We start from the raw sequence: 17,048 nt of genomic DNA on the forward strand, positions 1-17,048 counted from the left end.
ATCTTCATCACCTTTGATATTTGAACTTTCATCTCCATTCTCCACCCCCATGATCATTAATCTAGCAAATCCTGCTTATGCCTTCATCACTACAAATGCCTAGGGGTTCAAAAAGACTAGGCTGTCTTAACTACGAGGTATGTTTGATTCCTTTGATTCAAGGAAATGTTCTTGTGTGGAGTAGCATAATAATAATACCTATTAACAGGATTTTTGTAAAAACTAATGAATTAATTGTGTAAAGCACTTAGCATAGTTCCTGACATGTAGTAAGCATTTAAAAAATGTAAAATATTAGTTCTAGCATTAATATTCTTGAATCCATTGGATGGTATTTTTAAGCATGCCAAATCTGTACTTTCTGAAGATTATTCATTTCCTATAAATGACATAATGTATGTAAAACTAGCTAGCTTGGTACATAGTGTTCACTGTGTGTTCATTACTGCCCTGCCCCCATATAGACCTCTCAGGTCTAGAGTCTAGGATTCTATGTTAAAAATGTATATGATTTATGTAGAGATTTATGTGTTAAGAAGGTGAAAATGCTTAATAAAATACATTGAGATTAAATATATGCAGAACCACATAACTCTTGATATTTGCTTTCTCAGAAGATAACTGTGGCTATTTCAAACAAAGATCTTTCAGCTGCCATCTTTTCTCTTCAGTGAGGTTCTGTGTCTCTTCTTATGGAAGTGTCACTTGTGCGTGGACTCCTCTGTGTGTGGTGATGGTCAGTGTACTTGGGACCAGCATCGTGCCACCAGAAGTCTGAGGGTTAATGCATAAGAGACACTGTATTGCATTTACAGGTGACACGCATGGAATGACACAAATAGATTATAATGGGGAAAAAAGATGGAAAAAATAGAAATAAATAAATAAAGAAGCACTATATAGAGATTCAAGTTTTGGAAAGAGGGCAACTTTGCAACAAAAGAATACAGTTAAGAATAGTTCTTCCTACACTGCTTCCTGCTTGGGCTTCATCTGCTCTTCAAGGAACATGACTTTAGTGAAGCCCCAGTTGAGAAGATTTTGAAATGTAGTTCCCATGGCAACAGGCTCTGAGGTGACATAAATCCAAAGGAACTTTTCTTGGTTGTTCTATCATCCAAACAAGAATCCTCTAAGGTTCCTAGAGAAAAGTCAACTTTTAATGAAGCTTGGGTCTTCTTTGCTGTCTGTGCCCCATGGAGCTCTTTTCCTGTGGGTCTTATTTCAGGTTTGTAATAATGATTTATTTTCTTTAATTGTGAGTTGCTTACAGTAGGAATGAGAGCAGGGATTGGGATTTATTGTAATCACCACAGCAGTGGCAAATTTCTAAGTGTAAGATTTGTGCTTGAGGCCTTGAGTGATTAAATATATATCCCTCGTGTGAAAGACAGGCAAGCAGTGGGAATGCACAAATGTCATCCAACACTCACACAAGAAGACATGAGCACACACACAGGACTGATATAGGAGTTGTAATTAGCTTGCCAAGTGGAGGACAGACAGCTGCCAAAGCAATTCTGATTACAAACCCACCACATGATGACTTCAGCTGCCCCATCCCCACCAAAATGTACCTCTCATCAATTGAGTGCCGTTTCAAATGTTTTTTTGGTTATAGAATTTGACTTCATTAAAAAAATAATTTCTGGAAGAAGGTGTGGAATGTGGATGATCCCCAACAAGTCCTTCATAGACTGTGTTGATGAATTTGTAAGATCTTTCCTGAGAACTGCTTTTGACAATCAAAGGTAGAACAAGCATTAGGACTGTGTGTGTTTGGGGAAGAGGAATTTTTGCCAAGACTAGAAATGGGCACAGAAAGAGAAGCGTGGAAGCTGTGAAGGAAACCTCACCTGACTTCATAATTTGGCCTTTGTGGTATGGTTATTTGAAGAATAGGTCATTCATGGTGGGACAGGAAGTAGGGACAGGTGAAATACTCAAGGATCCTGATCCTGTTTGTGGATTAAGTTATGTTGGAGAGTTGGGTCTTAGATAAAGTTTTGAAGAAAAAACATTATTCCCAAATTTATCTTATTTCCAGCAATCAGCTCTCCTCTTCCTCCCTTTATTAGCTTTTCTCTTGCTCCTTTCAGGCTCATCTAGCTCTTAGAAGCTTTTTCTTCCCCTCATTCCCTCCCAAAATGATATATATTTTATGTATGTTTTATGTATATTTCCTATAACATTTATTGAGGTTCCTCCATGTGTCAGCCTCTTTGCTAGGCTCTTCCATTTTATGATTTAATTTAACCTGCACAACAAACTATGGACTATTATCATTATCCCCATTTTACAGATGAGGAAGGTTGAGAATATGAGATTAATAAGTGTTTTATGAGCTGCTGCAAGCCAGGTTTGATATTTGGTTTTAAAGATATACACATGGATAAACCTAGTTCCTATCCACCACAGCTCATGGAAGTATATGGGTGATCACAAAGACAGCAAAACATCATGAGGAGAGCGGCAGTAGATCTAAGGACAAGCTACTATATGACTTTCTGGCTAATCTGCATGAGGGTATAAGCTGGTAATGATTTGATATCCTATTTCTTCTGGCATTTTGGCATTTTGCTCGGGCATACTCAAGACATACAAATTTTCTGAAACATGGAATTTCTGGTACTTGATAAATTTAGAGACTCTTATTTAGTTTCCTGACCTGGAATCAAACAGGTTTGGGTGAGGCTTCTTCCTCCCAGGTGGAGTAAGGTATATTTTGGTCAGACTTGCTCCAAATACTATCTTAGGAGCACCTTAGATGGGGTTTCCATAAAAAAGCTGTGCTGGGGACAAGGATTTGTGTGCATGTAGCTTATTTTTGGAAGTGACCTGAGGGAAGAGGAAGAGTGAAGCAGGGAAGGATGGGAAGCCAATCCAAGGTGGGCTATCGAGGTGTTTACCTTAATGGGAAATTCACAATCAATCCCTCTGAGGCCCCTTTGAGAATCAATGAAGAACAAAGCACCAGAAACACAGAAGAACAGAGCATTTATCCACTGACTCCCACGGGGGGTTACCTCCTTCATGCTTCCAGGTTTGCACATGCACCAGAGCGGTTGGGTGCATTCCGGCAGACAGCCTGTGTGTGGTGGCAGGGACATCTTAGGGCAGAAAGCAGGAGAAAGTGGTGCAGCTGGTGGATTGTGTTTTGACTGCAACTGCATGCAGCCAGCTGCCACGGCAACAGCAGAAGCCAAAAAGATAGGCTGAAATGAGGCAGAAACAATGTCTGACACAGAGAGCTTAGTGATGGGATGTGAACTCAGGGCCTTGTAAACATGTTCAGAGTGGACAGTAGATGACACCATGGCTATAAAAGGCAGGGGCCAGCCACATTATGTGTTTTGTAATGTGCTAAAACATTTAGAAAGGCCTTTTGCTCCATTTATCTCTTTCTCGTTCTGAAAGTCCATCCTTTGTCACTTTTCTTATTGTTGTGCTTTGAGTTAAAGCATCTTGCCTGAATTACAAGATAGAACATTGCCTGGAGGGACTATTGTATCAAGTCATTGACATCCAATAGCCTATTAGACTGATTGGTCTTCCTCAGCACACCTAATCATGTCATTCCCCTGGTCATGCCATTCCTCTGTTCAAAATGTTCCATGGATTCACACTGCATACACGTGTCTTGGCATTTAAGTTTCTCCCCAATCTGACCCTGGGGTGCTGTTCCAGGTTTGACGTCCAATTATGTCCTTTACTTGTACTCTGAATTGTAGTCAACCAAATCAAAGACCAGGTAGGCTTCTTCTGGATAGGCTAGAAAACCCCTCCAACTGGAGGAGTTAAAGATTCATGTTTTATTCCAGACTCTACCACCAACCAGCTTGTGACTGGTTGGGCTTCAGTTTTTCTGTCTGGAAGACGTAGGGTAGGAGGGTTAGATCAGTGAATCCCAAACCTGGCTAAATATCCCAATCACTAGGGATAGATTTAGAAGAAAAAAACAGATTATAAAGTCTTACATCTGGAGATTTTTATTTATTATGTTTATATTGGAGTAACAGAATATGTACTTTTAATATGCACAGATTTATCTGACTCAGTTGTATAGCGAGATTTGTGAACCACAGGACTAGATTTTAATATTGTTTCAAATCTATGAGACCCCAAAAATGTGAATTAGCTGTCACTGAGCTCAAGCAAGACTCTAAGAGACTGGGGCACAATGGATAACTTCTGTCATGAGGGAGAGTTAGAAAATGAGCAAAGTAAGCAAAACAGGGAAACAAACGTTGGTGGGTCTGGTGGGAAGAAGAGGGGTCAAGCTACAAGGCCATGAGAGTCAGCATGAGGGCACTGAGAGCCTCCTGAAGGACAGCTGACAGGATGGAGGACAGGGGCCATCAAGAATTCCAACAATTTAGCAATTTTGGAAAAATACGATCTTAACTGACAGGGTTTTCTCTTTACTGCCAAGCTCAAATTCCAAGAGATCACAGGGAGTTTCTGTTTCTCCTTGGACTAGATATCATGCAAATTCTGTGATAAACTGAAATTTAAGTAGTGTATGGAATGTCCTTCTCTGAACTTGAATAGCATTTTATTTTTACCTTTTCTGGATCTTATCATGTTTTTTCAGTAAAATAAGTTTGGTGTGTTCTAGCTTATCTTTTCCAGTAGAATGTCAGACCCCTGAGAGCAAGGACCGTGCTCATATATTTCATTATTTCCCATAGGAAGAGGTTAAACACAATTATTAAGAACAACAGATTTGGAGTAAGATGGACCTAGATTTCATATGGTCTTCGTAATTTAACATCTGGTGAATTACTGCATCTCTAAAATGGGAGTGATAAAACCTAGTTCAAAGGATTTGAGGGAGAATTAAAAGGAAGTATTGTATGTGAAATGGTATTGGATTCTGGCCTGCTGGAGTCAGTACAGAAGTGCTAGGACAGGAAGAATGTTTGGTATATATAGTAAGTGCTCAATTAATGGTAAGTTATCATTTTTGCACAAGACTTTGCATTTTACTGAATAGATGTTAATTGGACAAATAAATAATGTTTCTAAAAGCCCATTCAGATATTATCAAGGGTACAAGAAAATATTCCTTTTTTTTAAAAGTTAGTTTCTAGGGTCAGACTTGCTCCAAATGCTATCTCAGGAGCACCTTAGATGGGGTCCCGAGGGATCCTCTGACTTTCTACTTCTAATCAGGTCCCCAGATCCTTAAATCCAGAATAAAACTGCTCAGTCTCCTGTCACCAGATGGCACGGGTCTCCCTTCTACAAACTGGGAAACAGCCTTGGGGCAAAGCCTCCATCAGGTATCACCTTCTTTAGCTCAGAACAAATTCTAAGGCAGTCCAAATTCTGATCCTTCAAACAGAACAGGAGCTAAAATGGTCTGTGCTTAGTTCCTTTACCTGTGTTAGCACCACACCCATTTATCTGTCTGAACAATTGTGGATAAGAATTGGACTGAAAGGTGCATCATTAGGGCTCTAGGCTGAAGGAGGGTGAGCGACTGAATCTGGGCTGAACTTTTCATAAGTCCCCAACCTCAGGTAGTAAAGGCTTTGGGAAAGACCACCTCCCTTTTCTGTGCTGTCTGGGGTGACCATGAAGTGGAAACTCCAGGCACAGTTGGGCTGGCTCCAACCTCTGAGAGGACTCTCTCCAGATATTGGCTCCAGGTTTTATAATCTTGAGCAGAAGTTGGAGTTGGAAGGACACAATAATGGACCAAAGTAAAGACACGGGAGACTCCTCAGCTCATCTTTGAGACCATTCTTCCTGGCAGCATCTGCCCTCACCATGGAGAAAGGTCCATCCTCCAGAGGGTGCTCCAGAGGAAGAGTCCTTAGGAGGCCATGAGAACAGACCCACAGGTGTCTTGAGAGGCCTTTCTGCTGAAGTCCAAAATCTCTCTGTGTGGATCCAGTTCCCAAGAACGGGAGGTGACTGGGAGGAGAGAGGGGGGTCTCTGTCTCTCTGTTTCTCTCTTTTCTCTCTTTCTCCCCCTCTAAGAGACTCTTTCTCCTTGTTCCCATAGAATGCCTTTAATAAGAATGGGAGCTGAGAACTCCTCTGTGACAGAGTTTATCCTTGCAGGCCTAACCAACCAGCCGAGACTCCAGATCCCTCTCTTCTTCCTGTTTCTGGGTTCCTATGTGGTCACCATGGTGGGGAACCTGGGCCTGATAACCCTGATTGGGCTGAATTCTCACCTACACACCCCCATGTACTTTTTCCTCTTCAACTTGTCCTTCATAGATTTCTGCTATTCTACTGTTATCACGCCCAAGATGCTGATGAGTTTTGTCTTGAGAAAGAACATCATCTCCTATGCAGGGTGTATGACTCAGCTCTTCTTCTTTCTTTTCTTTGTCGTCTCTGAGTCCTTCATCCTGTCAGCAATGGCATATGACCGGTACGCCGCCATCTGTAACCCACTGGTGTACACAGCCACCATGTCTCTTCAGGTCTGCTTATTCCTCCTGTTGGGTGTCTATGTGATGGGGTTTGCTGGGGCCATGGCCCACACAGCATGCATGGTAAGACTGACCTTCTGCACCAACAATCTGGTTAACCACTACATGTGTGACATCCTTCCCCTTCTTGAGCGTTCTTGCACCAGCACCTATGTAAATGAGCTGGTAGTTTTTGTTGTTGTGGGCATTGATATTGGTGTGCCTACAGTTACCATCTTCATTTCTTATGCCCTCATCCTCTCCAGCATTCTCCGTATTCATTCTACCAAGGGCAGGTCCAAAGCCTTTAGCACCTGCAGCTCCCACATAATTGCGGTTTCTCTCTTCTTTGGGTCAGGGCATTTATGTACCTCAAACCATCCTCTCTTTTACCTATGAATCAGGGGAAAGTGTCCTTGTTCTACACCATTGTTGTGCCCATGCTCAACCCGCTAATCTATAGCTTGAGGAATAAGGACGTCAAAGTTGCTCTGAAGAAAACATTGAGCAAAAAACCATTCTCTTGAGAAAGGGGTAATACTTAGGAAAGGGCCTTTTCCCCTCCTTATATGATTCAGGTTCCATTGGTTACTTGGAAATTTTAACTCTTTCTCAAAGAAGTTCATCCTTACCATTTTATGCATCCTTTAATTTAAGAAGATTCTTAAAACTATAGGGTACTCACCTTTAGTGGACCATAAGGATCATTTAATCAGTTCTCTCATATTTCTGAGAATAGATACAGGTTTATGTACCTTCTCCAAAGTCCCTCAGTTATTCAGCAGCACAACTGTGACTAGGATATAGGCTTTTGATTTCTTTTCTTTTTTTTTTTTTAATTTAAGTTCAATTAGCCAACATATAGTACATCATTAGTTTTTGATGTAGTGTTCAATGATTCATTAGTTGTGCATAACACCCAGTGCTCATCAGTAGGCTTTTGATTTCTAATACTAGTTGCTTTCCACTATGGTTCACTTTCTTCCTTCATCAGCACTGGAAGATTTCATTTCAAATGTGAACTGATCTAGGATGTTAAGATCTGGTTCTTTCTACAGAAATTTTGTGCAACTTTTCAAGGGCTAATTTTAAATACCACATTTTTGCAAAGAAGGTAGGAGGTATAAAACTTTGTTGAGATGGTCTTGGCTAAATGACCAAATTCTTGAAGAATTTTTCAGAGTACTTGGGGGAAGTATGCTAGGACCCAGACAGCAGCAAGCATGGTACCTCCTAAGACAGCGGTGTGGAGCCTCAGGGACTTGGACTTTAAAGGATTTGGTCATGCTGGCTGGATGACCTTATAGAAAATGTCAAGGTTATGAAGTACAGGATTTGGGAATTTTTTTATACACAATCATTTCCTTGTTTCAAATTGTGCTTTTAAAACCTGAGTGGAGAAGTCTGAAGCTCAGGGGTCAGCTAAAAATCTGGAGAATATTTCAGAACCATAGAGGGGTCATTGTGTTACAAGCCAGTAATTAGGTTAGTACCACACAGCAGCCAGTCAGCAGAGAAAATGACCACTGACTGTTAATGGTACTGTATGTGACAGAGACTATGTGAGGTATTCTCTGTGTGCCTCTCTAGATCAACTCTCTGTTTCTTTGTACCTTACTTCAAGTTCAATGGATCTTGTCAATGGGCTCCCTGACCCTCTGGTTTCTTCTGGTTGGGTGAAGCCAATGGCAGCATCAAGAGAGGAAATCAGAGGACAAGTGGAGCACAATATTGTGATATTTATTTCCCTGATTTCCTTCCAGTGGGCTACAGTAACTGCTCGGCGGGGAGCCTGCTTCTCCCTCTCCCTCTGCCATTCCATTTGCCGCTCCCCCTGCTTGTGCTCTCCCTCTCTCAAATAAATAAATGAATAAAATCTTTAAAAAAATACTCAGTGAAAGGAAGTCTTCCTTTACTCAATTTTCTGGTCCTTCTCTACCCTCTCCAGGGTCTGCCACTGTTGCTTGTTGGTTATATGTTTTAAGACAGTCTTTCTATGCACAGTATTTGTGTTAGCCAAGATGCAACAGTGAGTTCCTCAGGTCAGAGGGCTGAAAGCTATCAGCAGAAGTGGGGAGGTGGAAGGGACAAAGGGACAAAAGCAGGGAAGGAATATGATTTGTTTTGCAGAACAAGCAGTTCCTGACAAGGAAATGCCAGGCTAGGTGTTTCCTCTGATAGCATAGGCCAGTCTGAGCTGGTTTGGAGCTGAGGACCCATGCAGAAGCCCCCCCAAGTTGTCCTGAAGTTACCTTTAACTCATTATAATACTAAGATCTCTTATGGGCAGAGTTTTCCACTGTATTTTGAACATATGATGTATGCACTAGCACGTTGACATGCCAGGCATGTGCAGTTGAACCAAAGTGCCTAAGTAATGGAATATGTATTAAGTTCCTTACTGTATATGCAAGATCCCTGTCCCTGCCCCCTAATCCACTGAATAAAAGCTTCCTGTACTAACCCCACAGGAAGACAGTGCTTTGAAAGCTATCTTCCTGTCCCCTTACTTGTAACAAGTAATAAAAAGTTCTTTGCTTTCAACACTTCCTTGAATTGTGTTCAATTCAGTGCACCCCAAGTGGTGAACCTCTTGAGTTCGGTTACACCTGCACATATGTACACAATCTTGTCCTTGTTTTCAGTCTATGAGCAGCTGCTTTAAAACATATCTACCAACGAAATCTAATTCGCAAAGGAGGGAATGAGGGGTTGTTACTGGATAAATAAATGAATAAAAAAGCAGGAAAGATGTATATGAAGGGTTGTGGGTAGCCAAAAAGAGGCAGAGAGAAAGACATGCTGTGAAAACAAGGGAGTGTTGGCTCTGGTTACATAAGTGTGTATCCAAGACACAGCTCACAGAATTTGTTTTTACTGATCTCTTGCTTCCAACTCGATTTTTATGATTGCATAAAATTCTAGTATATGGATATATTATATCTCATTAACAGTTTTCTACTACTGTATGTTATTTTTGTTTTCCCAAATTATAAACAATGAGTCTTTTAGTTTTCCCCTAATTAGGATATATTTTTAGACAGGGAATTACTGAATGACATAAGATTATTGAATATTATTCCAAAATTCCTTCTTTAAAGTTTATCTCAATTTATACTCTCACTAGCAGTATAAACATACTCAGATGGCCTACTCTTGGCCAGATTCTGTACTAATAAGGGTGTCACTCATAAAAACTGATTACCTTTAATTTTGATAGTGGTGGTGTTTGTATTACTGTCTTCTTTTATATCTTTTATTCCTTTTTACTTCATAAACTACTTGTGGTATCTGAATGGATAAAGAAGAGAAAAGCAGGAGCAAAATTGAGAATGTCTTCTTCTGCCTTCTTTTTCTTTCTTACATATTCCCTGTAGGGGAGGGAAATAATTTTCCCTCTATCCTTCTAGATTGTTGGCTGAGACTCCCCTGTGATAAAAGACTGATTAACAGAAGACAAAACAAACAGAACTTTAATAACATGTATACCTCCTATATACATGGGAGATACTCAGGAAAAGTGGCCCAAGCCACCACCTTAAATACCATCTCCAGCTAAAGACAAAAGAAGACGTTGTGGGGGAGGGTTATCACTTATGGTAATCAGGCAAAGCCCAGTAAATGAAGGTATGGTTGTTATGCAGATTTAAGTTGCTACTTTCTCCATTGATAACAGTTTCTAGAGATTTAGTCATCCCCCTCTTCTTGGTACAGAGGGGGAGACACCCTTACAAATGGAGATTTCCCTTATACATACAAATTTCCCTCACAAAGAGGCAACCTCTGCCCAGTTTCCAGAGTTTGTTCTATGTCTTTGTTTTCTTAAAAATAATCAGATTAAGATAATCCTTATGCCAAAGAGACATATTTTGGAGTGGCAAATTCTGCTCTACTTCATCCCTTTGTTTCTTAAATGGCTTTTTCTTGGCTTCATCATAACTCCGGTTATCTTTTTCATCCAAGGAAAGGAAGATACTCTGGAGCTTTCCCTTTGGGATAATCTATTGTGAGGTGTCTTTCTGGAGTATCTTTCTCCCACCTCTCTTCTCTTTCAATGCTCCTGCTCTTTGTTCTCATAGTACACTGCTCTTAACCCATTAAGTGTTGGTCAAAATGTAGGGCCACTGCTCATTTACTTTTCTGTATACACTTACACTATACATCAGACTGTAAGTTCTGTGCGAGCAGGGTCCCTGGTGTCCATTTTGATATATCCTCCACATTTAGTGGCTGTAGCAGAACCAGACTCTACATTAGATTTGTAAATCCCAACTTTCCACTCATTTTTATGGTCAAGTATAGTGTTGTATAAAATGGTTGACTTAAGCAAACTCTAAATCACTATTTGATTGAACACTGGCTCTGAAAGCAATTTTATAAAATACCAATAATTGTGCATTCATTCTGTACTACTCTCCATTTTCACTCATATCCCAGAGACAACATACCAAAGAAAAAACTGTACAATGAAAAAAATGAATCATTCATGTATGTAGCTCCCATCTTCCCCCAAATAACAGACTAAGCCTAAAAGATTGTGTTCAAAAGCTAAATTAGAAAAAAAGTCACCAAGACCATAGCCTGATTCTTCCTTGTTGATTTTGCAGGGCACAATAGCGCTTTCCTTTTTCTTTACTGTCACAAATGAATATATTCCATATCCTGTCAGACTTACTTCTGGAGACATTTGACAATACAGTTTTTGGAACTTTGCAAGCTCCTAGTAGTTTTATTGAGGAAAATTACTACTTTTCCCTCTGTAATTAAAGTTGTGGAGAGATACTTTGAAACTATGAAATGTCTTGTTCATTTCTTGACACACCAGTTTTAGCATCCATTGATAATTCTTGCCTGAAACAATATTACTCTGAATATTGAAAAGTGGAGATTTTCTAACTCCATGAACCCTTCATTATTGTTAGTTGGCACTTTGTCAGGAAGAACCTTTCTTTCTGTATTTATTTATTCATTCACTCATTCATCTGTTTATTCATTCATTCATCTGTTTATTCATTCATATTATTGTGGACTCATGAATTCCAATTTTATCTAATGGGTTATGATTCATTATTGTCACTGCTTATTTTGATGCCCAGTTTGTCCCTGATTTATCCAATGGGAGCCTCTTCATACTAGTTCCTATGTTCTTTTAATAATTCTCTATTAGATTTTGGGTACTTTGTTGCTTTACAGCAACAAAACAATATGTTTCAGGCTGATTTTGTACCTTCCCTGCCCCAGCATTGGTTCTATTTAGAGACAAATGGTGTTTAAACCAAAATATGAATGGTAGGTGGAATGAGCTGTACGTAGGTAATTCTGCAAGTAGGTATTTAATGAGAGAATATTCATGTTTATAAGATATTCATTTACATGTTTTTCCCTTGAGGATACCTGTGTGTACAAGTGGTAGACCTGGTCTCTGTGAATGGACCAATGCTCTGTGTCCAAAGTCCATTAGCCCTGAGTATCATTGGTGGTCCCCTTCTCACTACTTTTTACCAACTCGCATGACAACATCCTCAGGTTCCCATCAGTGATTGGTGAGACCCCATGAAAGGAAGAAGCGGGGCCTGGAGTGAGAGGGGAAAAAAGTCCTGAGACTGTACACACAATTTGGTTTTGATGCCATTCAGTCTAGCTTCCTTAAAGACAGGACTCCTTGTCCCATTTGCTTCCTTCCTTCACATTGTATCTTGCTTGCAGTGACTACCCTTCCCTTTCATCCTAACTTTCCAAACTTGCATGACTTGAGAATGAAGGTGGACAAGAGTTTCACACTCAAGAGACTCATGTTCTTCAAACCCCAATAATGATAGTATGGAAACTTTATGTCCTTTGGACTTTACATACACCTTCTCATTTAATCTTCTCTACCAGTTAAGGAACTTGTGTAAGATTGTACAGATAGTAAGTGGTGGAGTAAAGAATTGAATTTAGACTGTCTGATTCTAGAGCTCATACCCTTAACACTTGCTGCCTTCCAGAGGCTCAGTCTGTGTGTAAAAGAAAAAGCACATATATTCGTCTTGTGTAATGTCCAAGTTCTTGCTGCCTTTGAGCTGGGTAAGTTCATACATTCACTTTCATTTAGAAAAATTTGCCGAAAAGATATGTCAAGAGAAAGACCCTAAAGATTTTTCTCCTTATTTATTGCATTGAACTAATAGGGTCAGTAATATAAATAAGTGTGGGACCTGCTGAACTCCTGTAATATGGATTGTGCAGTAATATATTTAGAAAATATTTATTTGAGGTTATATTCTAAACCTCAACCTGGTGATCTAACACATGCAGAGACTTTAATGCTTGGCAGATATAGAAAGTGCTAAATAAATGTTGAATAAATCCCTAGTGAGACCTTAAAATATTAAATTATGCAGTGTCAGAGGGAGAGGAAGAGAGAGTTCCAAGCAGACTCTGCTGAGCACAGAGCCCTACGTGGGGCTTGATCTCATGACCCTGAAATCATGAACTGAGCTGAAACCGAGTCAATTGCCTAACCAACTGAGCCACCCAGGTGCCCCTGCAATGTTTTGTTGTTAATTTAATTTTAAAAATAATTTTTCTTAAATTTGCAAAAGTAATGCTCAAGAACTATAGGAGTATTTAAAGTAGAGATAGGCAAAAGATAAAAAAAAAAATCCATGATTCTACTACCTAGAGAAAACTAGTGTTAAGATTTTAGTGTATATTCTTTCAGAATATTTGTGTGTGTGTGTATAGCTGTGATGACTTAGACCATTTTGCAAAAACTATATATACACACACACATACTATATATATATATATATATTCTCTCTTTATATATTCTATATACTCTCTGCTGGTAACCTTATACTATATAAATATATATTTATATGTATATATACATACATAGAGACAGATGTGATCATGTTAAGTACAACTTTGTGACTTTATTTTTCATTCTGTAACATATTGTAAACAGCTTTTCATGTGATTAAATTTTCATCAAAATCATTATTTTCAGTGACTATATTCACTGTATTTAAAGCTAAAAATCGGTGGAATGATGCAAAATGTTTGTTTGCTGTACAGAAAGACTTTGTTTCCTTCTTCCAAAGAGTTTTTTAACAGTGATATGTTCATCTGATGATCCTAAATTCCTTTTCTAAATTCTAAGAGTAGCTTTGTCTTTGATTTATTCTTAGTGTCAATTCTGCATATTCCTCCCACTACCTTAGTTCAGTTTTCCTGGTCTCCATCTTTCTCCTTCATCTTTTATCAAAAGTCCAACTCTAGACATTCTAGCCTCATTTATGCTTTATAGTTCTCTTTCCCTAGGAAAGTAGTCTCTACATCCCAGGTGGGTAAATAAAGAAGCAACCCTATCTCTTCCCCTTTACCATCCCCACTCTAACCCAAAAGAAAGGGATGGTTTATAGGATTGATGAGAAATTGGGAGAATGAACTTATGTGGCTCAGCGTGGCTGAGCCTATGGCCCCTAGCCCCATTTCTGGTTAGGACAGGCACATTCTCAGGATTCCTATTCATCTCTTCCATCTGTAAACCTTCTCCTTCATAGGTACAAGAGAATCCAACTTTTGTCCAGCTTGGTTTAGACCTGTATTCATTAATTTAGTCTGTGATGTGCCATAGGGAATTATAAGGTCCTACTGTACATCCAAGCTGGGTCTTTCAACTTTATCAGCAATAAAGCTGGATTTTTTTTTTCTGACTTCTGTGTCTAATTTCTCAATTGATTCTGGAACCAGAAGTGGAAGAAAGATATTATTTATTATCACCACTAACCCTTTCCAACTATATCCCATCCCTCCCTGCTATGTATACAATAATTCAAGTCTCAATATCATTTGCCATTCCCCAAATTTGCAGTGCTTTTTTCCCTCTAATGGCCTTTTAATTTCTTTTTGTGATTCCTTTTGCTCAGAATGTCCTCCTGATTTTCTCTGCTGGTAACCTTCTACTTATACTCAAGCCTAATAGCAATGCATTTCTAAAACCATATCATAAAACAGATTGTATATTTCCATAGTAACAATGTAATAATTAGAGAACCCTTCTGAATAAAGATCTAGCACAAAATAACCTGTTAAAAAAACTAAAGATATACTTTCTAGAATACCCTATAATGATTTTTTTTTAGGGGAAAATCATTCCCAAGTTTTAAAAAGTGTGCAGAAAGCTATTCCATGTATTGATTTCATATGAAATTATCAAAAGCAATAAAGTGAAAATAGAGTCCATGAAAAACAGAACCCTATCATAACACTGCCCAATTTAAACAAATACTAGCTATTTAATCATTAATAAAAATAATCATTGTGTCATAAGCTTCCTTAGATGTTAAATATAATCCCTTTTTTTATTATTATTTTTTGCTATGGCCCACATTGCATTAAAAAAGCTGGCCAGATAATTCATGGAATACCTTTCTTTTTAGCCAGCAAAGAAGTTTATTATTCATTCTACTAAACAGTGTAATGAAGCTTATTAAAAAAGAGGAGTCATCGAAGAATTGAAAGTTTTAAAAACTTTGTGTAGCAGTATGAAGAATAATCTGTGGAACTGGAAATGTTTATTCATTTATCCTCAAACCATATCCGAACATTTCCATGAAAAGGGAAAAATCATTCAAAATAGAGCAAAACTTTGAGGGAGTCTGTTAGATCCCTCTAAGAAGGTGATTTTGGTAGATGTGTCTGCAGTCATCCTGGGGATAAGAGAAATTTGTCCCATAGCCTGAATGATTTCCCTGTCTCCACTCCCTGTCTATAGCTCCCTGAATGTCCAGTCCCTATTATACCAGCCACGGTTATTGACTGCAAACAGCAGGAGTTGATTCTGATTAATTTTGGCAAAAGATGGAATTAACTGGCAAGAAATTGAGGGTAATTAACAGACTCTTAGAGGAGGCTGGGGAACCAGATTTTGGAGCCAGGCAGGATCTAGGGGGAAGCCAGGTAGTGGAATCACAGCCAAGTTATACCACAGAACCATCTGGTTAGGCTGCATTGGTTGCTTCTATTGGCACTACCAATACCCAACACGTTATCAATTGGTAGTTTTACTGTCTTTGTCTTTGCCAAAATGAAATGTAAGTTGTTCCTGTTTCTTTGTGTCACTTGTCCCAGACTTAGAGTCCTGCATGGAAACATCTGACTGGCTGAGTTCAGTCTTAACGTTCTTTGGGGAAGTTTCACAGGAGGCTGAGTCTGGTTCCAAACAAGGCTCACATAAGGGCAGATTCCCAAAATAAAAGGAGTACTAATGCTGGACAGTTAACATTTCTAGTTAGTTATGCACAAGTATCTGTTTATTCTGGGTATCTAGGTGTATATCTAGATTATATATTTGAAAGGGCAGGAATTGTGTCTGTTTTGATTGTTGCTTTATTCTTAGAGCAAAACACAGGCCCTAGAATGTGGCAAATGCTTTCTCTGTATCTATTGGACCTTCTCTATTTCTACATTTCTTAAGTTATATCTCTAATTCATAGTTTTTTTCCTATGGCTGATGCTGATTTCTGGATAATTTCTTTAGATCTACCCTCCAGTGTACCTATTATCTCTTCACCTGTGTGTGATAGGCTGTCTCACACATTCATATTTGATTCTTTTAAAAATCTGCCCTGTCAATTTTGATGGGGTCTTCATTACACTTTCAATTGCTCTTTTTCTTTTTTTTTTTTTAACACATGAAATAAATTATTTTGTATTCTGTCCCTGATAAGCCTAATAATTTTGCAGATCTGGTCCTGTAGCTTGTGGTTTATCATTAATGATGATTTTCATTTCTGGTAGCTTATTTTGTGTTTGGTTCGTGCTTTTCATTGAGAGTTCATGATCCCCAGATAGTTATCTGGGGAAATTCTTTGATATCTGGAGCTAACTTGTATTTTCCGGAGAGGATATTTTTTTTTGTTATATTTGTAATATGATTTTTTTTTTTTTTGCTTGAAATGCATAGGTTGTTAGAAGTTCTCAGGGGATATTTTAGCTCTTTCTCTTCCCAGAGCCAAGGACAACTTAGACACATATCTTTGCCTTCTTCCTATGTGGGTTTTTTTTTTTTTTTAATATCTCTAATTTAGCCATGGAAGATGTTTCCTTTTGGAGATCCAGTATTACAAGTTAATAATGGTTCCAAACTCCCAGGCTTCTAAGGTTTAGTCATGAAAGGATTTATCCCAGGATTTATCTCTTATGTTCTGCATAGGCAACTCAATTAAAACCCAACTCTGGGCCATAGGGAGTCTACTAGTTCCCCAAGGGTAAACTCCAGGTCCAGTGCTGTGTATCCCTCTGAATTATTACTTTATCTTTTATCTTTTGCTCTCACAGGAATTCACTTAGTTTCTGCCACCTCAAACATTAATAGATAAATGATTTTTATATTTTACCCAGAATTCTTAGTTTTGTTCTATCAGGGGAGATTTGTCTGAGTATAAAGTTTGCAAGAGTGCTGGAAATAGCTGGCCTTAATACTTACTGGATGATAAATAAATGAGTAAGTTGATTTCTACTCTAATGAACAGAGATAATTCTTAGTCTTTCATTGCTGGGCCATTGCCACACATCTGCTAAACTGTTATTCAAGAGGGGGAAATACAGTGGATATGAAATTATACTAAA

At 38.7% G+C, this 17,048-nt stretch overlaps 1 protein-coding gene across 1 annotated transcript; it reads left to right on the top strand.

The window, feature by feature from the left end:
* Positions 1 to 6,029: 6,029 nt before the first annotated feature.
* LOC102728143 (olfactory receptor 8B8-like) lies at positions 6,030 to 6,971 on the top strand. The gene is given in 2 exon segments (XM_031037772.2): positions 6,030 to 6,786; positions 6,789 to 6,971. Coding segments are annotated over 2 exon segments (927 nt in total). The 3' UTR covers positions 6,959 to 6,971.
* The last annotated feature ends 10,077 nt before the right edge of the window (positions 6,972 to 17,048 follow it).

The sequence above is a fragment of the Leptonychotes weddellii genome, chromosome 11 (assembly GCF_054177405.1).
Source record: "Leptonychotes weddellii isolate Sample4059 chromosome 11, ASM5417740v2, whole genome shotgun sequence".
NCBI lineage: Eukaryota > Metazoa > Chordata > Mammalia > Carnivora > Phocidae > Leptonychotes > Leptonychotes weddellii.